Source organism: Crassostrea angulata, chromosome 4, assembly GCF_025612915.1.
Source record: "Crassostrea angulata isolate pt1a10 chromosome 4, ASM2561291v2, whole genome shotgun sequence".
Lineage (NCBI taxonomy): Eukaryota > Metazoa > Mollusca > Bivalvia > Ostreida > Ostreidae > Magallana > Magallana angulata.
Window position 1 is genome coordinate 18,293,079 of NC_069114.1, and position 23,652 is coordinate 18,316,730.

Sequence of the window (23,652 nt, forward strand, 5' to 3'; positions counted from 1 at the left end):
AGCTATTTCAGATTTTGTTTGTTTACCTATTATACATTTTGAATGTGAGTTTTTACTGTGTTTTTACACAAATCTCTTCTAGGGAGATGATGCAGTCTAAAAATGGCCACAACCAACGGGCTCTCTTAAGGTACTTCACTACACCGAGACTTATACTTTTTAAGACACTACGTCACAAGATGGCGATTTAAATGTTTTGTTAAACTGTTTGTATCAATCGATTCAGATGTATATCGTCATAGCTCAGTGGTTAAAGTATCAGGCTTGTGAACCGCAGGTAATGAGTTCGAATCCACCTGGGGCTTTTGTTCATGTTTACTGAATGACATTTTTGAAAATATCATTTTTTATCTAAAATTGTACATTTTCTCGCCTCGTTGATATATATAATTCTTATCCATCAGTCTCTCTATCATATTCAAGTAAATTTCTGCTGATTTGAGAAATTATTTCAAGGTGTAGTGAGGTACCTTAAGTTTCGACTGAACATTTCATAAAATTAAATTTAATCAAAGTGCAAGAAGGCATCATTAAACGATGTTAACCATATCTTTTTCTTACCTTTTTTGATTGAGTTGATATTTTAATCAGCTTACAATATCCAACTCAATCAAAAAGGTAAAAGAGAGGTAATATACTACTGAACATTTTGTTAAAGTTGTAGATAATTGTTTCATATAGAAAATTTAAAAAATTACACGAGCTTCCTAAAATCATGTAATATATACGTCAGCGTGAATATATTATAAAAAAATAAGAACAAAACAAGAACTAAAAATTAAGTCAATTTATTGGTGACTAAAACGCCACCACAAAAAAATGCATACTAGTATAGTCATGTGACTAGAACGCCACGACAATAATCCATAGACTAAGTCAGGTGACTAAAACGCCACAACGAAAATCCGTATTCAGGTAACTATAACACGAAAACAATGTTCAATAGCCAGGTGACTAAAACGCCACAAGTAAGATCCATAGCCAGGTGACTAAAACGCCACATAATTTACTGAATGTCTTGGAACTTCAGCATCAAGAAATCTCTCGGATCTCCTCGGCCAAATTTATTCTTCAGTGACATTTTAAATCTCTCAAGAAGTCTGGGTCTTCGAAAGCAAAACGGACCAACTCCAAGTTTTGTCACGTGACTTTTGGATTTCGTTCTGTCATCTGCACTTGGATCGCTGGTTTTCATTATCTCTAGATGTCGCTGAAATCGTTTGATCTATACAGGATAGAGAATAATTTATTTAATTAAACGTGAAGTTCAGCATTGCCAAAAGCAAGCAGGTAGAAATGAATAAATTAACTGATCGATGGAAATTTTTTTTTACATTTTGAAGGCATGCTTTGTATATAAATACGTACGTTAAAAACTGTCTCCCCGCTGTCATGGAGAATTCTCTCGTATTTCTCAGCTGTCTCTGCCATTTTTACAGTAGAGGAAAAGAAGATGAATGAAAATGGAGCAATATTAATTTGAAAAAGAATATGATAAAAAATAATTATGATCACAGCAAAATAAAAACATAATGTGCATACCGCTGTTGACCAGGGACAGGAGGTGCTGCCCCCACATTCTCTGGAGTGTGGTCAAGTCGGTCTCAGTTATTGTGTTTTTCTTCAACGCCTCCATGAACAGATAGCCATACAGAACGTACTTCTTCTGTTGGTCTGAAATTAAAAAATATAATTCTGATTAACCCAATCAATCTATAGATCATTATTTAAAAGAAGTAAACAAGTTTTATTTATTGGATTAGAATTTTTCTGCTTTGAACATTTATATACAAACCAGCAACATCTTTGTTCTTAGAGTAAGATAATCCACCAGCTTCCCTGAAACTCTCTTCTCCGTACAGAATCATCAACAGCTGCAGGATGTGTTTTCTCTGTAAAACAAAACAGTAAAAATAGTAGATGGTAGACCAAAAAACCTCGACAAACATAAACTAGGGTAAAAAAGCAAAACATACCACCGGAGTCATTGTCCGTGTGTTTGTGGTGGACACGTATTCCATCAGGAGTAAACGCAGTCGAGTCTCGAATCCAGCTTTCTCCATATTTACAAATCAATCAAACTTTTCGGACAAGGTTCCAACAAGAGCGTTTGTTTTGGTGTTGTTTGACAACGATTATAACTCGCAACGTTTGTGACGTCATGATATTATGATGCGTTGCAAGACGACGTCACGAATGAAGGTAAAAAGAAAACCAAATAGGTCATTTTTTCCGACTTTGAAAGTATAATGATTTTTAAACCTTCTGTTTCGTCTGAAAATATTGGCTCAAATGTGGGGGTTTTTTCTTCATAAAATCCAGCTAGTTTGTGTAATAGGTATCTCTCTTGCCCTTCTCTCTGTCATATTGTTTTGGTATATATTTTATTTTTGTTGGCGCAGTGATTTAGATCAATCATGTTTTAATCAGGGAATCCAATTTCTGATGCACTGATGCTCGACCCATCCATTCCTTTTAACAATGAAAATTCAGCGACTTCAATGTGCCGTCATATTCATGATTTTTCTTTTTATTTTACGTTAATTAATAAAGAAAAGATTTGTTTTTTTAATATAACTTTTGCGAAATTTCAAGAAATCAATATTTTTTAAAAAATAATTATCAGTCATTTTGGAGGACTAATGCATGAGAACGAGACAGTTCTCGAATGCAGTCAAACATTATCCTTGACAAATGTTTAAGCTTTCTATAATTTTTTCTGCGCATTGCTCGATCGTTTCGCCAGCTCTTAAAAAGGTAGAATAATTCCCTCAGGGGTGGATCCAGAAATTTACTAACGGGTAAGGGGGGTGTTATTTTTATTGGTAGATGACTGGGACACACAACAAAGTAAGGGGAGAGGAATGGAGGATGGGACTGACTTACATGTACCTTATTAAAAAAAAACGTAGTTTTTCACAATTAGTTATGAAAGAAAAAGTGCACTTAAGCTATAGAGAATGGGCCCTTTTTCAGTGCTGTTTTTATGTAGAAAATATCAACAAATTGTGTTTTTTCGTAATAGTTCAAGCACTGATGGATATCTCTGATTTATGTGCACGCCAAAATTTACCAAAATTAGCATACAATTCCAAAAATTCAAGATTTTTAAATGCTTATAAATAATCTAAATCCGGAAAAATCGAATCGAACCTACTTGAATTGTGTCTATTTAAATCAGAAGGAGGAGACATTTAAATCAGCATTATTCTCTTGGTGGATCAATTGGCGCGTTTGCTGAAATATTATAATTCTTTATGCATTATTTTACGTCTGAACAAAACTCGAATAAAGTTTGAAGTTGCATATTACCATATTGATCAAACAACCTTCTTTACCATACAACGTTGATTTAAAACGAGTCAATGTTTTACAGTGAGCAACTACATGTACCTGGATAGAACCCACGTGATTGTTTGAAATAATTTATTCCATGCGTGAGTTCAAACATGGGTCACACAGGTATAGCTTTCGCTTGCTATAGGAATCAAAGTACTGAAGTACTGACGGGAGTTGATTTTATTGATTATCATTTATTTAAAAATCAACTTATCTTGCGTGGCAATTAGTTTCTTGTCTGTATTTAAATTACGCACTTTTTTATGATATGAATTTTAATTAGACTTTTCAGACAAGAATTTAGAGAAACCCCATATAAACATGTTGTGTAATATTTAAAGACAGATTTCAAACTATGTATTAGTAATCGAAACAATTCTAAAAACTGTATGGATCCAAGCACTACTGATATTGAAATCCAGTCTCGTTCAACCAGACGCTCAGCTGTCTCCGTTAATCGCCGACAAGCAAGAGAGCCTCGATCTCTGTTTGTCGGAGATTTACGGAGACAGCCGAGCTTTTGGTTGAACGAGACTATATTAAACTCTGGCGTAGGAAGACATGAGACTACATAAATATTTAAACTGTTCGTATTATATAATATCTTACTATTTTCAAAGTGTTTAAAGATAAGTTTCCTTGAAAAACAATGCTTCAGCATACATTACATCGAATTTTTCTATTATATTCAAGAACTAAGACTTGTCAGCGGTGATGATTTGTGCTTAGGTTCAAACACTGTTTCACTTTCGGTTTGCCAGAGTGACTGCATAGGAGAGTTGATTAAAATCAACTCCTAAAAACCTTAAAATTTTAATACGTTTTCCATTTTTTAGGTACCAGCCTAATGTAGTACAAACTTCTTGTTTTCACAGAAGTTTTCTAAATGTATAATGCGTATTTTGTCTTTTCCACAAGTTTGTACTGGGTTAGGCTGACAGTAAACATGAATGCCCGTCCTCGATTTATACTATACAAAATCACGAATGCCGGCTGACCACTACTACTGTTGTAAAGCTTCGTGCTTTTCATATACAGTAAATTCAGCGCTAAAACTTGCTGATTCTTATGGATTAGATATCAATAGGTGATGTTAGGTAAAAAATTATAGGTACAAAATATACAGTGCATCATCACTTCCTATTTCATAAAAGGGGGGAGGGGGTTAAAATTAACACCTGGGGTCATTAATGTACTTTACACCGGGTGCGTTCAGAGTATTTCCAGTGGTACCAATACCTGTTTGTCAATGGTAACAATTGTCGCCATTGGTGCAATTAGACCCATATGTACTCTGAACGAGTTTTGGGGTACAAATAGTGAGAAATTTACCATTGTTAACAATGGTACCTTTGGTGTACCATTGTTAGCACTGGCTGATTATTTAGCGGAAAATGTCAAACCAAGATTCAATTATTTTTGCCTCGTTGATCATTTTGCACCAAAAGGATACATTCAGAAATATAATTTGTGTACAGTAAAGTATTTTTTCTTACATTTTTTTCTCCTGCAAAACGTGCGTAGATTTTTGAAAAGCATGGCTAGAGTAAGTCATTATAATATGAGATTACTGTACTATCATATACACCCGATGATTTTTATACCGTTTGTCCAGGGACACATTTGAAAGTAAATGCTATGGTTAATGCCAACAACAATCTAAAGGGCCCTACCCCTAATGTTGAAAAAAAAAACCCGTTGGTGTTTTGTAGAAACTCTGTTTGAGAGCTTTCGATGTATGGCTGATCGGTTTTAGAACATCTATAAAAGAAAGTTTTTTGTAGAGTATATTCTCTTCCTTGAAAAATATTGAGGCCAAGTAGATAGCATACATCATATGCAAAAAATTGGAGAAAATTTCAATTTCAAAATGTTGCTTTAGATGACATTCATATTCCAACCAATGTCCCCATTCACCTGCAATTTGCCTACATGTACGGAAAGAAATTCTATGCAGTTTGTACTGTGGCATGTTACAATGCTTATAAGGAATTGTTCAGCTACAACAAGATTTAAGGTGAGAAATTTGTGCCTGAAATGCATATACACAATATTCGCCATATTTGTGACGTCATAAATCAAAGTACTGAAAGTACTGAAAAGCGCTAACCTAGCTTAGTTCTAAGAAAATTTACTGTGTGCAAGCGTAGACGGAAATGAGCCTTATTGAAATTTTGGTTTATGTTTAATGAATATCAATTCAAAGTATCGAAGGCCAGATTTCTTTAAATATATGTTACTTTCTTAAGATGATGTGAATTAAAGCTGAATACGATTTGTATATGGATACTTGCCTGAAAAAAGATATGTTAAAATCACGAATTATACCTTTTGAACAGTAATTTATCACAGTTTTTGACATTTTCTTGCAAAGAATCGATTTTATTTTTCTACATTTTAGCTTCTGAATACGCACTATATTTTTTCATCACTGCGTAGCATCCCGTGCTGATGTACGTAAGCCCCGCAAACCAATCGTATCTACTCGGCCATTTCCGTCACCCAGATAACTGGTTCCCTATACCTCTTACCAGTTTAAATGATGTATATTTCTGCTCATAGAGGGCAGTTATTCCTTGCACCGGAAATAGAAGTCTAACGACAATAAAGCGCTGAGCTATGCTTAGCGCTTTAAAAAGTTACCATCGCTAATGGAGCTCTAGAGATCGTCTGCAGAAATGTCTACCTATGGTAAATTTTATCGGCAAACATTGGTACCGTTGGCATACCAATGGTAAAAAAATTTACCAGTGGTAACTTTTGCCAACGGCAGTACTCTGAACGCACCCACCATTTTGATGCATCATAATGATATTCAGGAGCGGATCTTGAACTGAATATAGGAATTGCCCTATTTTAAACATAATTAACGCGGTAAATATGAATTTTCTATTATATACCATTTCCTTAAATGATGTTTTAGTGATATAACAATGTCAGATTGATTATTTACACTGACATTCACGTTATCAAGCCCATCAAAACTCCAAGCGTAAATCACATAAAATTGAAGCAAATTTATAATCAGAAATGTCCCTTCGCTAATTGTGCTGACTAACTTCCGGTTTCATGTACTCATCCCATTCGATCCTCAGCTGGTCACGTGATACCCGAAGGGTATATAAGCTGAGAAAATCAGTAGGATCAGAGAGTCTGTGTTTGATGGCCGAGACATCGATAGACTGGCAATGCCTGTCTGATATGCGCGATATACAGACATCTTTCGTACGATAGAGACAGAGGACCAGTCTAAGACATCGACAGGTCGAAGCCAGGGAAGAAATTAAGGTTGGTAGGAATAACGTGTTTGTAGTCTTACGTGCCTGTAATAGGCTTTCGAGACTATAGGAGTGTATTTGGATTAATAAATATACAAATTGGCTTGTAGACTGTGGTTAATACGCTACAGTCCCGGAACGGCGCGTGCGCTCCTGTCTCCGAGCAGCGCATACGCAATTGTAGTTTGAAGTGCGTGCGCCACAGAGAACCGGCGGATATTTTTTCGTACATATTTCAAATTAAAATCTGTGATTGAGGAAATAGATCATTAAATTCACTATTTGATTTGCTCAGGCAGAGCAGCCGGATCTCATATCCAACTCAGAAACGTTACAAAATCACGCGAGAACTGTCATGGCTGCTGAAAAAGACGACTTGTAAACATGCTGCTGTGTTTTATCTGGTTTTGATTTATATACGGTTAGTTTGTTCAACCTGAATTAAAAAATCATTTTATCTAAAGAAAGTCAAATATAAAATCGATCATTTTAGACCGAAGCCAGCCGCATTAAGAAATTAATTTTGCACCATTACGGAGATCATGTGGAATTGTAGCCCTCTCCAGTAAACATCAGATATAGAAAATCGGAGAGGGCTACATTATTATAATCATTGCAGCTAGGTTACCCCGTTCACTCTATACGTAATCATTCAATATTATATCATTAATTATATAATATTATAATATATATTATGATCGAAACTATCCCTGACTTGGATCCGCCAAAGCTGTCTGTCAACTCTCATTTTTGCTATGTTGGGCTCAAAAACGAAAGTAGGTTTTTGATTAATATAACAATGATAACTTTTTTTTTATTTGGACGAACAAGCCGTGAAAATGCGTTGGGGGAGGGTCTTGGAACAGCCGCTATTAGCTCTTTGAAAATTAAAGGGAATACACATCGCTCTAAAGGACACTATCCGGTGTTATCAATGTTTTTATTTAATAAAGAGCAAGATTTTAAGTTAATTATAACTCATGGTCGACTTGAGATTGGTATGTGTTAAGATCTGATAATATATTGATGACGTTCGTGGTATATTGGAGAATAATGTCCGCCGCATCTCTTTGATCTCTACATTTGTAAAACAAAAGATATTTCTGTTGTTAATACCGTTTTTCCTTGTACGGGCTTATCGTTCCTGATACACGTATGCACAATAGATACAAAAATAACTTGTCTGAGAATTGGTCATTTAATGTCATTTGTAATCAAAAGTGCACAAACTGGGTTTTTCCATACAAATTTAACAGACTAACAAATGGAAATTGAAAGATACTGCTTATTTTGAAAATTTATAAAAAATACATTGTAAAAAAATAATTACTTTTTTTTTCACATGTGTTTATTATTTATGTTATTTGACAAAATATCAGCATTTGTAAAACAGGTGATTCACAATTCTGGAGGAAATTGTTTTCCCCGCAAGATTACGGTATAACATACCCGAACTAATTAAAAAAATATTCTGAGACAAAAAGGGTAGCATGCAGTTTATAGAAATAATTCTTTCTTCTTTTTTTTTTCTTTTTTTATCAAAAACTATAATAAAATTATCATTACACTTCACACATATACACTTATGGATTGTTATGGCACCAAGTTCAAATTTAATTACTTCTGTTTCTTTGAAAATATAATTGCCATATCTTAATTTGAAATATTTTCACACTCCAGTCTGAACAATTCACAGTGACTAAGACTAGTCTGAACAAGTATTGAAATTATTTCATTTCACCTCACTTAAATCACTGTTAGACTTCATTTCAACCAAAACAGGAAGGATTTCTAAGTCGGAGTTGGGCGTTTTTGTATTCTTTGAATGTTCATTTATAAAATTACTAAATTTATCTTTATCAACATATGAACGTTTTTATTTCCTTATTAATTATTTATTGCTGTTTTCAATAAAGACTTGAATGTGACAATAACGGCACCTAAAATAAAATAGCAGCAAATTTCGTCTGATGTGATTTCTTTCAAAATGGAGTCTTTCCCTCCACAAATGTAAGTGTATTATATTGGTATATCAGGTTGCGTGTTTTTTTTTAAAATAGGCAATAAGAGTACTTCTTGTATTTCATGATTTGTAAATATTGTGTATGATGATGAGAATGAGAAACAACAATATAAGTTTCCAATATATATATACATTAAAATAACAGATGTGAGGGAATGCAGCACATATCAGAATCCGTGTTTGTGGTACTATGTGAGATAGTGGGGACCTCACAAGACGTGGCCCTCAGGAGGGAGACAGAGGACATCAGGGATGTGGTGGTTAGAGGAAGGTTACCTATTAATGATGGGTTCATGAGTACGTTAAGTGGAAGTAAGAGAGAAGGATTCAGACTTGAGGGATCAGATGTGGACTGGATGTTCTGGCTAAACGACCACCAAGTGATCATGGACGTGTCTCAGTCTGAGTATTACAACACAGCCAATACAGCCTTGATTCTCTCTGACAGTTCTGAGAGTCCACCAGGATTCAGTCTACTTCAGTTACTGTCACCATTCGTAAACAGAGAAGTCTATTCAGCATGTGTCAGAACGAATGATAGACTCTATATATCTAGTTCTATATGGAGACAGTTAACTTGTTCAGCATTAATTCCTAATTCTACTATACATGGACCCTGTGGTAGTAGTGATGAAGCAGGGGTTCAATATGCCACTGCCTTCTGTTTTGTTTGTGACTTTTGGCCTCCGTCTGCCTCCTCTTGGACAGACAGATGTCACACATGGCCAGATCCTGAAGTTGTTGATAACATTGTCAGAAATGGATGTCACTTTGTAGCAATAGGACACCCATTAGGGCCCCATGAAAATGAAGAATGGAGAATTTCTTTTTCTCTGGCAGAAAATAAACTTGTCTCATCAATGAATCACTGTCAGTTTTTGACATATGGGTTGTTAAAAATTTTCTTAAAAGAAGTTATAGATCAACAATCAGAAGAAACCAATAAACTGTTGTGTTCCTATCACATGAAGACAACAGTTTTCTGGACGATTCAACAAAACACGCTACCTCACTGGTGTCCACAAAATATCCTGGCCGGTTTCTGGATCTGCTTTAAACTCCTCCTTAAATGGGTGTTTAAGGGAGTTTGTCCCAACTTTTTCATCCCACAAAACAATCTGTTTCTGACTAAGGTCCATGGCTCAGCACAAAACAGATTGTTCCTACAGTTACACGAGTTGTACAAGGAAGGTCTGGCCTGTCTGTTACAGAGTTCCTCTATCAGGTCCTACATCATTGATGTCCTGTACAATCCTAGACTTTCTATTTGTACAGACGAGAGTATAATGAGGTCTGAAGTTGATTATGATCTAAAAGTGGTCATACTGTCAGAAGGCATGATACACATTTTCAGGAGCGGAGATATTATAATTGATACTACCAAAACCATACACATAATAGAACAGTTTGTGGAGTCACCAATGACACATCATCAAGTTGTAGTGATACAGAGACTTACAACCAACCTTCTTCAAAGAACATCTTTTCTATTACAAAACATGCACAATGACACAGGTTTCAACAAACAGACGTATATTGCAGACAAAATGTCCTGTCACATGCTGAAATTAGCAGCCAAGTTTGGGTGTGTATCTGACATGTTGTACATTGCCATATATTATTACAAGACACTCAGATACAGGGAAGCTTTATCTGTTATAGAGATGACAAAGGTCAAGTTAGCACAGCCATATCTGATGTATAATAGACATGTAGACAGAGAGAGGTATACTGAGGCTGTAGGAGGACAGTCCTGGTCTACAAAGATAAGACAGGCTGTAGCAGAGGAAATAGATCTTGACAACAGAATCTGTTATATCAGTGAACTTATACCAGAACAACAGTCTGGTCTAAAGAACAGAACGACTTCTTTATTTATCCCATTGTTTGTTATGTTACACTTCCTAGAGTTCTTGTGTTACAGACACATTGATACAACGTTATCATTAGCAGCTTTAGATGAGCTACAGTTCCTAGTCCACCATGATCAGGGACTGTATATACGTGATATATACAGATACATCTCCTGGGAGATCCTGGGGATCTGTCAACAGATCACAGGGGACCTCCAAGGTGCTCTATACTCATACCAACAGTCGCTGATCCCACATCATCCATGGAACGAAATACCAACAGCTACTCAGAAGAGAATACAGGAAATTGTTCAGTCAGCACCACACTAGCAAATAAATCACTTACTTGGAATACACATATATATCTGTCTAAAGCCATCAATAAAATCAATTGTTTGTAACACAGTGCACTGTACAAAGATACATCCCTCCATCCATCTACAGTTCCCATATCAGGCAGATTGTATCCGGCGCGTCCACGCGATCGCGCAACAGATTTTGTTTGTAAATTAGATTGAACAACGATGGTAATTGGTGCTCAAATTAATGGAACCATTTTAACAAGAGCTTGGACTTTGGATAGTGGTGTCAAAGAGCAATGTGACGTAGGCCTGTCTATTTCATGGAAGGCCACCCAGCCACTGCTATTTAAAATCAACAAGATTTTTCTGGCTTTTGAGTAAAAGAGACAGTACGGCGCATCTTATAAAAAAAACCGACTTGAAAAAATTTTCCGATTGGGTTCGGTATTTTTGTACTACTCATGGATGTATTATAAACTTTCATAAAATTACAAAGTTCTCCTCTCCATGAAATAAATCTAACTATTTCATTAAAATTAATAATTACGTATAACCTATCACATATTTACATCGCAACGTGTTCCGGGGTCCAGCCTTCTATACTTATACGCATGCGTATTTACTGTACACACGCAGGCGGGGCTCGAGAAGATTCTCCTGGACATGTTTGTTGTTAAAATTTGGAATTTCTACTTCTCCTAGGTTATAATTGTTCAACATTTTAAAATAACCACAATTATTATTTTGCAAGCATGTATTTTGCGTGTTTTTCATAGGAGTTACTACAACCTAAATTCATTATTGTAAATGAGGCCCTTTGAGGGGTTATTTGACATATTTATGTCTGTTCATTTTTAAATGAACCGAAATTGGTAAACCATCAATAAATTATCGAGAAATTGATGATGTGTTCCGTTTAGAGAGTCCCTTTAACCTCGTATACCATGATGACCGTAGTCGGACGAAGATCTTGTAGTTTTCAGCACGTATCAATCACTGTCAATCAAAGTCCATGTGGTACAAATAAACGATATAAGATTATTCTGGTTTGTACAACCCTTAAATTTCCGGAAGCACATAATTACGTTAATTAGGTATGCGAAAGGGATTTTTATGTATTTCAACTATTACAATCAACGTTATTTCTTATTTCGTAAATGATACAATGGGTATAGATCTGAAGTTATTCACACATGTGTTTTCAGCTGTACTGTCTCTTTAAGAGTTTGGACGCAAGAAATAGATAGTTACGTCCTACTGAAAGACCAAGGCCTTGTTAAAATGGTTCTAGAAAATCCTGATATCAATGAGTTTGATTTAAGGGCACTTTTTGTCTTTTTCAATAGAAATCTATTAGAAACATTTAGTATACATGGTATATGAGAATGTAGATATGATGAATGAAAGAAAAATATTAAAACCATTTTAATACTGTGTATTTTGTTTGTTTGATGTGTTCATTATTAATACAATTTTACGTTTTTTGTCATTAAACTTCATGCTATTTTCATATCATGCTTAATACCACTAGAAATCAGCTTTATTTTTTTTCGAAAGCATTGGGGAGAGGGAAGCACAAGCAGCTGGATGATGTTAAAAATATTTCTTGCGATAATGAGATAATTCTCTGTAATATAATAATTATTATTATAGTACAGAACATTATCATGTTTCTAAAATAGATATTACAATGTCAATCATCTGTACCCTGGACCACCATCCACGCGGAGAAATCGTACCCTGGATAAGTATTCATTGATCATGTAGATAGGTACGGGTTCAAGGCTGAGAGGGAAACATAATATTATTTGGTTATCCTGTGCGCATATCTATAGTAAAACATTACATTATTATTTAAATTGGCAAGAAGATCTTACTTGATAAATAACAATATATCGAGAATAGGTGCGGGAGAAAAAAAGGTGTTTCAGTTCCTATGCTAATTTTTCCTAAAGGAGTTGCAGATAAAATGGAAAAATTAAAGTTACAGAATTTGATGCAATTATTTTTTGGGCTTGCAACGTTGTATATAAAGCAGGGTAGAATTTTATCTAGAAAGTTGATATTAACTTTTATAAGAACATTATATAGTATTGAAAATGGTTACACAGATTTCACGCTTAATAAAAGAGGAATCCTTATTGTTGTAAAAAACTGTCTCCTTGAAATAAAATTAATTTAATCTTAACGTTTAGAGTATGACAGTTTCTTGAAAACTGCCATTTCCGATTTTTTTTTCATAGAAGCATATTTTTTAAAAAAAATCTAACTTTTGGGAAAAAAATCATTAATACCTTTGAAATGTAAGAACTCTGTTAAATTTCCCATTATTAAGTCACGTCTAGGTTAGTCGTGTGGTAACGCAGAGAGAATAGGATGTAATCATGACCGACTTTTTTGATAGGGGGTTCGAAACCCGAAACAGTTGGATTTTTTTTATACATATTTCTTTTATATCGCATGCATATATATAATGTAATGGAAATGTATATAGAAAATTTAAGAATGTCAGAATAAAGTTATTTAAACGCTTGTCAATGTAATTTTTTGCATGCGTGCTTAATTTTTTTCAAGATTTCTTGCTGTTAACGTGTGAAGTCCCCAATATAAGCTTGAATTATAAACATTTAAAGGATTTTAAAACAATGTACGCATATACGTAGAAATTTATTCCCCCCCCCCCTTTTTTTTTTATGAAAAAAGCGGGTACGCCGATTTCAGAAATACATGTACAGGTTGTTAAAAGCTTTAAAAAAAAAGAAATCATTAAAAAATTATGAATCGGTAATGAAGCAGTAGGTTAATAAAAATATATACGGATAAATTTGTTGAAACCTTTTTATCTGGACTTGGCGTTTATTTCCATGTAGATACTATAGAAACATGCGATGATTACAATTACAACTCTGACGATTTTGAAGAGCCCGAATCAGACATTTCCATGTAACTCCATAGAATGATACTGAAAACACGCTGGACAATTGAAATCCATATATATTAACACCAAAATACCGAATTAATGGCCAACTTCCTACTGTATTTGGTGGTTGTCGTGTTCGATAGAAATACGCGTAAAATGTTTGTGTATCACTGTATTTTGCCTATACATACGGAACATACCCGCTATGTAAATTCAGTCGTCTACGTAATGTGTCTATATTTAGATATGAAAACCTCTTTGAAGTTATAGAAAATGTCTGTTTAAGCCATGGGCCTTTTTGTCATAAGCCTTAATATGATATTATTGCTCAGACGACGATTAGCCGAGTGCATGTAAACATATATTTGGTATCATTCACACTATGGACAGTATTGATCACTTATAGCTATACATGTAAATTTACATACTGGCCGACCCCATACCCGGGTTTATAATGTTTAGGCCAGTTGGGCTATTGACTCAACGAGTCCAATTTCCAGACTATGATATATTCTAAGTTGATATAAATAAATACGGACAGTATGTGTTTGTAAAACACTGATACCCTGTATTACATTTTATGGCCGAAATAACTCTTACAAGAGTAGACTAGACTCCAGCTAGGATCAATGTGGTATTAAAGATTAAAAAAATTGTTATGTGATGTCCAAAGAAAATAAAAGCCAAAGCTCTAACCGCTCAAAGGTATAGCAATGCGATTCAAATTGTTAACCAGTTACACACACTCAATAGTGTCATCACCAAACCCATCAGTCCATCGGTCGCAGCGTATACACTCATGTTAGATTTGCGATAAGAGGGCTCGATGGCCATGTTTATTTTTAGACTGCGTTGATCTCCTTTAAAAGAAGAGCTCTATATGAAAATATTAATACCCAAATTTAAAAGGAAAATACATGGATTTTTTCATACTAAATTATAATTTATAGCTAAAACATATCTTAAGATTTTAGGTAAATCTGATGACTATCCATCCTCCTTAAAAATTCACGCTGGCGTATATTATAGCATTAAATGATTTAGTTTTGACGTCAATAACTGCCGTCAGGTGAGCAGACAAATTGAATAACGCGCGATAGCGCGTTATGATAATTTGTCTGCTCAACTGACGGCAGTTATTAACACGACGACATAAAAAATAAATCATTTAATGCTGATATTTACATTCCCTTACTGATCAAATCAATTATTTACTTAAATAAATCAATATAAATTGTAGATCACGGAGGGAGTAAATTGGTAACAGCAAGAACAGCTGTTTTACATAACCGGTTTAAACTGGTTAAGACCTAGAGTGTTGAGTTGAGATCGACGAGCATGAAAATATAACCCATGAAAAATAACTCTTGAAATTTTGCTTTTATCTATAAAGTCAACTTTTTTGTTGATTAATTGTAAAACATGGTGTTTTGTCAACATTCATGGAATATATTTTTTAACCGATAGCATAGAAATCATTGTTTGAGCACTACTTATGTAAATTACGTGTAAATTCATACGCAGTGATTAGTTGTTGCATTTAGAGGCATTTAAAGAGCACAGAATTTAATGGAAAAACACGGTAAAATGTAAATATTTACATTTACATGTTTATCATGAGGCCAATATCAGCCTATCTCAGTGGATCCTACGAGTGTCATATATGTAAGTATACTATAATAGAAACAACCAGACTGAAATCTACACGCCCCGTTTATCGATTGCGCGAAACCTACAACGACCTTAAAAAATCCACGGACTGCACGAAATAATCATGATGATGTCAGACTCAAATTCCCATAGGAGACGGTTTGGCTGTTACTTATAGCTTATACTTACTTTTTTAAAATCAGTTTATTAATTTGTTAAGAGAGAAATGTAAATATAAACATCCCGCATGAATCACCAAAGAAAGCATCTACAACTTTATTGGATTAATTTCAAAACATTTGTTAGTATAATATCACAAAAGAATATTAAAAAAAATAAGAACAAAACAAGAACAAAAAATTAAGTCAATTTATTGGTGACTAAAACGCCACCACAAAAATTCATGGTAAAATGACTAAAACGTCACAACAAAAATCCATATAATAGTCATGTGACTAGAACGCCACCACAATAATCCATAGACTAAGTCAGGTGACTAAAACGCCACAACGAATAATCCATACACGAAAACAAAGTTCAATAATTAACCAGCTAGTGACTAGAACGCCATAACAAAGATCCATAGACAGGTGACTAAAACGCCACAACGAAAATCCATATTAAAAGTTCAACAGCAAGGTGACTTAAACGCCACAAGTAAGATCCATAGCCAGGTGACTAAAACGCCACATAATTTACTGAATATCTTGGAACTTCAGCATCAAGAAATCTCTCGGATCTCCTCGGCCAAACTTATTCTTCAGTGACATTGTGAGTCTCTCAAGAAGTCTGGGTCTTCGGAAGCAAAACGGGCCAACTCCAAGTTTTGTCACGTGACTTTTGGATTTCGTTCTGTCCTCTGCATTTGGATCGCTGGTTTTCATTATCTCTAGATGTCGCTGAAATCGTTTGATCTACAGGATAGAGAAGAATTTATTTAATTAAACGTGATGTTCAACATTGCCAAAAGCAACCAGGTAGAAATGAATTGATCGATGGAAAAAAATTGTTTACAATTTTAACGTTAAATTTTGATGAAATGTATATAATATAATTATATTTACGTTAAAAACTGTCTCCCCGCTGTCATGGAGAATTCTCTCGTATTTCTCAGCTGTCTTTACCAGTTCTACAGAGATGGAAAAGAGATGCATAAAAATGAAGCAAAATTGTGAAAGATTTTAATTTTAAAAAATGATCAAAGCCAAATAAAAACATAATGTATTATACCTCTGTTGACCAGGGACAGGAGGTGCTGTCTCCACATTCTCTGGAGTGTGGTCAAGTCGGTCTCAGTTATCGTGTTTTTCTTCAACGCCTCAATGAACAGATAGCCATACAGAACGTACTTCTTCTGTTGGTCTGAAATTGAAGATTATAATTTTGATTAATTCAATCAATTTATAATTATAGATCATTAAAAAATGGAACCGAGATTTTTCAGAAGATTAGATTGAAAGATTTGTTATATTTACATACCAGCAACATCTTTGTTCTTAGAATAAGAAAATCCACCATTTTCCCTGAAATTCTCTTCTCCGTACAAAAACATCAACAGCTGTAGGATGTGTTTTCTCTGTAAAATAAAATTTAAAAACCATATAGTCCAGAAATCAAGAAATACAGTTTTAATTTGTAAAGATATATAATTTATAAAGATGTTTTAGTCTACCAAGACTAAACATACGAAAAAAACCACAAACACAAACAGGATATAAAAAGCAAACACACCACTGGGGTCATTGTCCGTGTGTTAGTAGTGGACACGTATTCCATCAGGAGTGACCGCAATCTAGTCTCGAATCCAGCTTTCTCCATTTTGACAAATCAATCAAACTTTGCAAACAAGGTTCCAACAAAAGCGTGTGTTTTGGTGTTGTTTGACAACGGTAATAACTCGCAACGTTTGTGACGTCATGATATTATGATGCGTTTCAATAGGGATGAAGGTAAAAACAAAACCAAAAAGGTCATTTTCCGACTATGAATTTATATAAAATATTTTTGAATATGTTATACTGGTATATAGCGATTATATAGTGAATCAAAGTGCAATGATTTGAACTTATATTTGATGTCCAACAATAGGCTAAAATTTGCGGGGTTTTTTTCTTCATCAATTCGAGCTCGTTTGTATAATTGCTTTCTCCCAATACTGTCCTTCTATCTGTCAAGTTGTTTCGGTATTTTATTTCTGTTGCAATTAGATCCATAATGTTTAAATTTTGAAGTTCATTTTCTGGTGCTCTGATGCTTGACAGTAGATTAAATCCCTCAGGGTGGAATTAAGAAATTTCCAGGGGGGGGGGGGGGTCATGTGAATTTTTTTTAATGGCAAATGATCGGGGACACTTAACAATTGAAACTTTGAGTATAAGGGAAGAGGGGAAGGGAGGATCGAAAAATCTTGAAAAGCAAGGAAAAAACTGTGAGAGATTCTTGAGATTCTTAAAGAACGTGTTGTATTCACATAATAATCGAACGATTTGTTAGGAAAAAACAAGTATTCACGGTATATGATAGAAAATCATATGGTTTTTATAAATAAAAACAGGGACGTTTATATACATAGTATATGCATGTACGTCCCTGATAAAATGAACCCTTGTTTTTTCACAAGTTATGAAATTTTTTGCAACATCCAACTTTTACAACTTTTAATCTGTAAATAAAGAGTTCGACACTGGTTGGTGACTTTTATAAATGGTCAAAACTAGCACACACAAAAAAAAATCAATAGGCCTTGTACATGTATATGTTCTTTCGGTGACATTGTTCAAATCGCAAAATGTCAAATACCACCTTCAACTATCATTTTGTCATCGTGTTCTTTTTTTAAGTTCAAACCATGCTGATTTCCCACCACTTATTTGCACAAAATTATTTAAATTGATATATTTCAGGTCATTCGGGTCTTTCGGGTCTTTAGTGATTCAGGTTAAAAAATAAAGATGGCGGCCCCCACATTATCACACTCGGCAATGCAAGGCTCTTTAAAAAACCAAATGCGAGCCAAACAACAACAACAAAAGAAGAAAAAGAAAATGGTGTTATGTACTCCATATGTTACTCACAGGTAAACTTTTGGAGTTTTCGTTGTTATTTCTAAAATTTTGTATAAAACGGGTGACATTTATGCATTCGACTGTGTATCCTGTGTATTGCGACTCGTACCCAAACAGAATAATAATCCATTGGTCGGGTGGTAAACATTGATACATGGGTTGTAAATGTAAAAAATAATCTGTTAAGGTTAGGTTTTGATATATTTACAATAACTAAGAAATTATGGGATAAATGAATGTAGATTTTTGATAATATAATGCCATCTCCTAAAAGTTTGCCAAAGATCGAGGTTCATATCAACATTTGATAGAAAATTTCTGTTTACATGCAATCTTTTCTTTGAAAATCGATTTAATATATTGACAAATTTTTAAATTCTTCTCACTCTTTGATGGCAGGCGTAATATTATAACAGAAGTCATTTTTTACTTGAACAAAATGATTACAAGTCTGTTTGGGTACGAGTCGGTTTGGTTACGATTGACTGTAATTCTTGAATGCTGGCTTCAGATACAGAGCCTGATCAAGATTATCAAGTATTAGCATTTGAAAAAAGCAAAGAAAAATAAAATGCCAAAACCTTACACTTGAATGGTCAATATATTGAATAACATGTAATAGCATATTCATCATATACATGATATAGGGCTAAATTTGAATTCAAACTGTGGTCTTGTTTTTTCCAAGGCTATGCTTTGAGCATTTAAGAAGTGTTACTGTATACTTATGATGCAATGTAATATTACCAGTACATGTTAGATATAATAATGATTAAATTTTTTCAGAATTAGTTTACCAGAAGAAGCACAAGAGAAGATTTTACAAAAACTGGTTGAGTAAGTAACATACTTGTATTTCTATTGATCAAAAACCAACACCTATTCTGCTTCATTGACATATAAAACTCATGTATCTATGTACGTGAATATATATATGTAACATACCACCATTTAATTATTTAAAACTACGATAATCATTGATAAATTCCCCTGTTGTTTTCTGTGTGATGAATTTTGATACATCTCCTGTGTTTAAGCATTCATTTGATCATGTTGATATTAATGTAAATGTGATATTACCGTATTTGAATTTCTTTTTGCACTTTTATTTTCAGAGCAATAAAACCTTTAGGCATAGCAGAAGAGAGAGAGGAGAGACGGAAACAGAAAATCCTAAACCAGCAAAGACTTCGGAAGGAAAGAAAGCTGAAACAACAGGACCAAAAGACAGATCAAACAAATGGCAGTGAAAAGAATTTATCTGGTCAGGGGGGTAGGGGGCAAAGCTCAGAAGAAACAGAAAAGAGAGAGAGAGGACCGGAAAGTGAGACTGATGGCCACGAATCGACCAAGCCTTCATTTGAGGGACAGGGAGACGTCCATAGTAAAATGAGCATAGCAAGGTAGTGATGTATAAAGATAGTCATTTCATTTTTCTTTATTTTATGAAGAATCTGATCCATTTATCTGTAAACGTTGCATATGACGCAGTGCCGCATTCATGTATTGTCAAAGATATTCAATCTGTATTTTTTGAGAACAACTTTTCGTGGATTTCGTTGAGTTGATACTCAAATTAGAATGTTCATTGATTCAGAAATGCAATATCTGATAACATATGGTATTGATAGGATCATTTGACATATCCATGAAATCTGTGATTTTTACTTAATCCAATATAAGTTGATGCCCTTGAATATTAATAAAATCATAGTATACTGCAAGTGCCGTATCTTTCATTGACATTACTCAATCTTATTAAAATTAGATTTGTATATCCACTTTTCTATGGTACACTTTACTTGTATAGGATATTGTAGAGGAGCAGATATACAAGTCTTATTTTATTTGTTTACTACCGGTAATCGCTTTGTAAAATGGTGTCAAGCACTAGGATAAGCATATTTTCAGGTTGATTTGTGATAAACTATAGGAGATTTATATTGCGATTTAACTGTTAAAAGCTTTTAGAAGTTGAGTTGTCAAAATTGATATTGAAATATTTTCTATGACTACAACTTAACAAATGAAAATTCTTATCAAAGCAATTTGACATTTTAGATTTTTTTTTTCAAAAAATGCTATCAAATGTTTAACCATTCTAAACTACATGTAACAAATTTTAGGAGAAAAATCTGTTTTGGAATTAATGAAGTCATCAAAGGATTGGAGAAAGATCAAATGCGATTGGTTCTGGCCTGCCATTCCTGTAAGCCAGAGATGCTAACACAGCATATGATTGGCTTAGCTGCCACAAGGAATTGTCCTGCCACAATCATTTCCAATTTAAGCACAACACTCTGTCCCATACTAAAGATTTCATCTCTAATGGCCTTAGGAATAAAGGTGAGATGAATTTTCCCCAGAAATTTTCTAACAACAGTAATCAGTTCCAAACTAGAAAATTTAAAACAATTAACATGTACAGTAGATTTAACTCGCAGATCTCAAGTTCAAATACACTAGGGACTGTTAATTTTACAGATAAATTTTTCGAAGATTTTACCCCCCAAAAAAATTATTTAGGTTTTGCTTGTCATTTTCAAGTCTAGTGCATGGTAGCTTGCCACATCTCAAAAGAATAAAAATGCAAAATTTTTCCCCAAAGATGTGGAGGACCTTTAAACAGAATCTTACTGAATTTGTTTTATCTGCTTTAGAAATCAGAGACAGAAGAGACCAGCCCATTGGATGAAGCTGTTGAATTTGTGTCAGGTCTTATCCCAGAGCAAACTGTGCCTTGGATAGAGAAACTATCCAGTGAAAAAGGACCAATCACAGACCTTGATACAGGAAGTGGGAAGGAAGAAGATGTCTCATTAGCTGAATCAGCCTCAACTACGGTATCCAAGGATACCGAACCACTAAATACACAAAAGACTGCGCCAGATACAGATTATTCCAGATTTTATGTGTACAAGAATTCTGCCTCCAATTTGAAATGTTTTGGAGCAGATTTCATCCCATTTTCAAATGAGAGTGCAACCAAAGAGGTGAAAATGATTCCAGAGTTTGGGCATAAAAGGAAACATAAAGCTGAGGTCAAAGATCTGGCTAAATTCAGGAAATATCAATCCACTGGGTACATGCCAGTGTTTGGGAATGAACAAAAAGTCAAAAAGTCCAAAAAAAGAAAACGAAACAAAAATAAATGAATATGCCTGAAATAATGTGTTCTTGATACTTTTAAATAGAGAGCCCTTGTTGCAGCTACATGTAATTGAAAAGTTATTGAATCATTCATATTGGAGAGTGTGAAGCCGAAACTGGCTGCTATAAATTAGAATAAGTAACTTGATCTCTTCAAGAAACTTTTCTCGTGAACGCCTGGTGCCTGTCCTTGAAAATTGAATAATGTTTAATAAAGTTCAATCAAACCTTGGTATGAGTATAAGCAAGCGATTTCACTGTAGAAAATGTTGAAGTTTTGCAAGTCTTGGAAATATTACCACTGATTTTTTTTTATCCTTTTTCCGGAATTTTCGGTATTTGTAAAGCCATAAAGTGTTATTTAATGAATAAAAATTCCATGCATTATAGTTAGAAAATTTCGATAATTTGCTATATTTTCAATTTATACATGTATATAAAACTCTCTATCATATACATGTATATATATTATACATCTAGTATACAAATAACCGCAACTATCTATCCCTTAGATAGTCAGTGGAGTGTGTGCTCACAATTTAGCTGCTTAAGTTTCGACTAATCCATTCAAATTTTAGATCAAATAAAGCACAAAAAAACACCAATAAACGATTCCGGGGTAAATGTAAGACCAAATTATGATACTAGTATAGATGAGATATCATCCGGGTATGCTATCACATAAATTAAAACAGACACAGCTGAGAATTTTGATCTTTCAAAATATCTGAAGTCAGATTACTCTGCTCAAGTCAAGAAACATTTGTAAAAGCGTATGTTGATTATTTAAGCCCTTGAGCAATTTATCGACCAAATGTCTCGGAAACCCTACTCGCAGGTAGTTTTCCTTATGGTACATAAAGTCTCGGTGCCACATCAACAACTAGTATTACTTTGACATCAAGACATGGCGCATGGAATGTTGGACCACTTTCAAAGCAAGGGTTAAATCGAAGTGTTCGTTCACATGGCAACACTGAGAACAATCTGGTAGAGAGTCACATGGGTAAAACTATTAATTGCAAGAAACCGGCAACGTTTTGCGGCACTTCCTCATCGATAGACTATAGAGCTCATTTTGAAGTTTGCTGTTGTATTAATCTATAGAAGTTTCGACAGAAGAGCTTATACTTGGCAGCATCTTTAAGAGGACAAGCGCAGACTGTCCTCGGAAACAAGAAAACTGGTAAAGGCTAGGTTTGCACCTCAGTTCTGTTAATCAAACCGAGTCGTACTTAGCAATGTTGAGGAAAAAAAGCCTAAAAGAGACAAAGACTTTACGAGAGCTCTAGAAGCATACGTCGCTCGACTCATCTTGCACGCCCTACGGCACAAAGGGATGTAACTGAGATGATTGCCAAACTTAAGATCAGTATATTGATTTGCTGTCAGATTTTGACATGCGACTACGTATTTAACAGTCTCGCCCAAAATCTCTGAATGATGCTGTTAGATTATAGCAGTCGAAATAGAGATGTTCTGCAGAGCCGAGCGTCAACGTTGGCACATGTGTGTCGGATTTGCTCGAGTCGCTACAAACGACGTGGTAGATACATGCAAATATGTCTTCTGAACACAGTAGCATTGGTGTGAAGGAAGAAATTATAAAGTTTCGCCAGGGAATTCAACATGCAGTCCATGAGAGATCTGGAGAATAAAATATCAAAATTATATATATATCGTATCTGCAAGTAAGGGATCAGCTAAGGCAAGTTAAATGATGCCGATGTAAAGCATGTCACCATCGGTGGTTTCCCTTTCAATTACCATCACTGCGGAAGGCGTGGGCATAAATTCAAAATTTGTTTTATGAGGTCAACCAAGAGCTGACTCAAAAGAATATGGTGTTCCGATGGGGCCACTTCGACCTTCGCACTTTCGCCTTTAGGTCGAGGTGCTAGAGTGCGAAGTTGCGACGGCGAAAGTGCGACGGCGAAGGAGCGAAGATGCGACGGCGAAGCGCGAAGATGCGAAGGCGAAAGTGAGAAGTTGCGAAGGCGAAGAAGCGATACTACTATCGCTCCTTCGCAACTTCGCACTCTCGCCTTCGCATCTTCGCCTTCGCCTTTTTA

At 34.7% G+C, this 23,652-nt stretch overlaps 4 protein-coding genes across 4 annotated transcripts; 2 read left to right on the forward strand and 2 right to left on the reverse strand.

The window, feature by feature from the left end:
* Nucleotides 1–897: 897 nt before the first annotated feature.
* On the reverse strand, nt 898–2,063 carry LOC128182596 (uncharacterized). Its single transcript, XM_052851317.1, has 5 exons — nt 1,977–2,063; nt 1,796–1,892; nt 1,543–1,674; nt 1,369–1,433; nt 898–1,225 (listed from the first exon to the last, which is right to left on the reverse strand). The coding sequence occupies exons 1-5, from the start codon at nt 2,061–2,063 to the stop codon at nt 1,007–1,009; spliced, it is 600 nt and encodes a 199-aa protein (XP_052707277.1). The 3' UTR covers nt 898–1,006.
* Nucleotides 2,064–8,550: 6,487 nt separating this feature from the next.
* On the forward strand, nt 8,551–10,823 carry LOC128182587 (uncharacterized). Its single transcript, XM_052851307.1, has 2 exons — nt 8,551–8,627; nt 8,786–10,823. Exons 1-2 carry the CDS (start codon nt 8,605–8,607, stop codon nt 10,821–10,823), a joined length of 2,061 nt encoding a protein of 686 aa, XP_052707267.1. The 5' UTR covers nt 8,551–8,604.
* A 5,103-nt stretch (nt 10,824–15,926) lies between these two features.
* LOC128182131 (uncharacterized) lies at nt 15,927–17,183 on the reverse strand. The gene is made up of 5 exons (XM_052850743.1): nt 17,097–17,183; nt 16,845–16,953; nt 16,596–16,727; nt 16,430–16,494; nt 15,927–16,279 (listed from the first exon to the last, which is right to left on the reverse strand). The coding sequence occupies exons 1-5, from the start codon at nt 17,181–17,183 to the stop codon at nt 16,061–16,063; spliced, it is 612 nt and encodes a 203-aa protein (XP_052706703.1). The 3' UTR covers nt 15,927–16,060.
* A 1,118-nt stretch (nt 17,184–18,301) lies between these two features.
* LOC128182590 (ribonuclease P protein subunit p38-like) lies at nt 18,302–21,600 on the forward strand. Its single transcript, XM_052851311.1, has 5 exons — nt 18,302–18,441; nt 19,217–19,267; nt 19,546–19,833; nt 20,557–20,776; nt 21,091–21,600. Exons 1-5 carry the CDS (start codon nt 18,317–18,319, stop codon nt 21,583–21,585), a joined length of 1,179 nt encoding a protein of 392 aa, XP_052707271.1. The 5' UTR covers nt 18,302–18,316; the 3' UTR covers nt 21,586–21,600.
* Nucleotides 21,601–23,652: the final 2,052 nt, after the last annotated feature.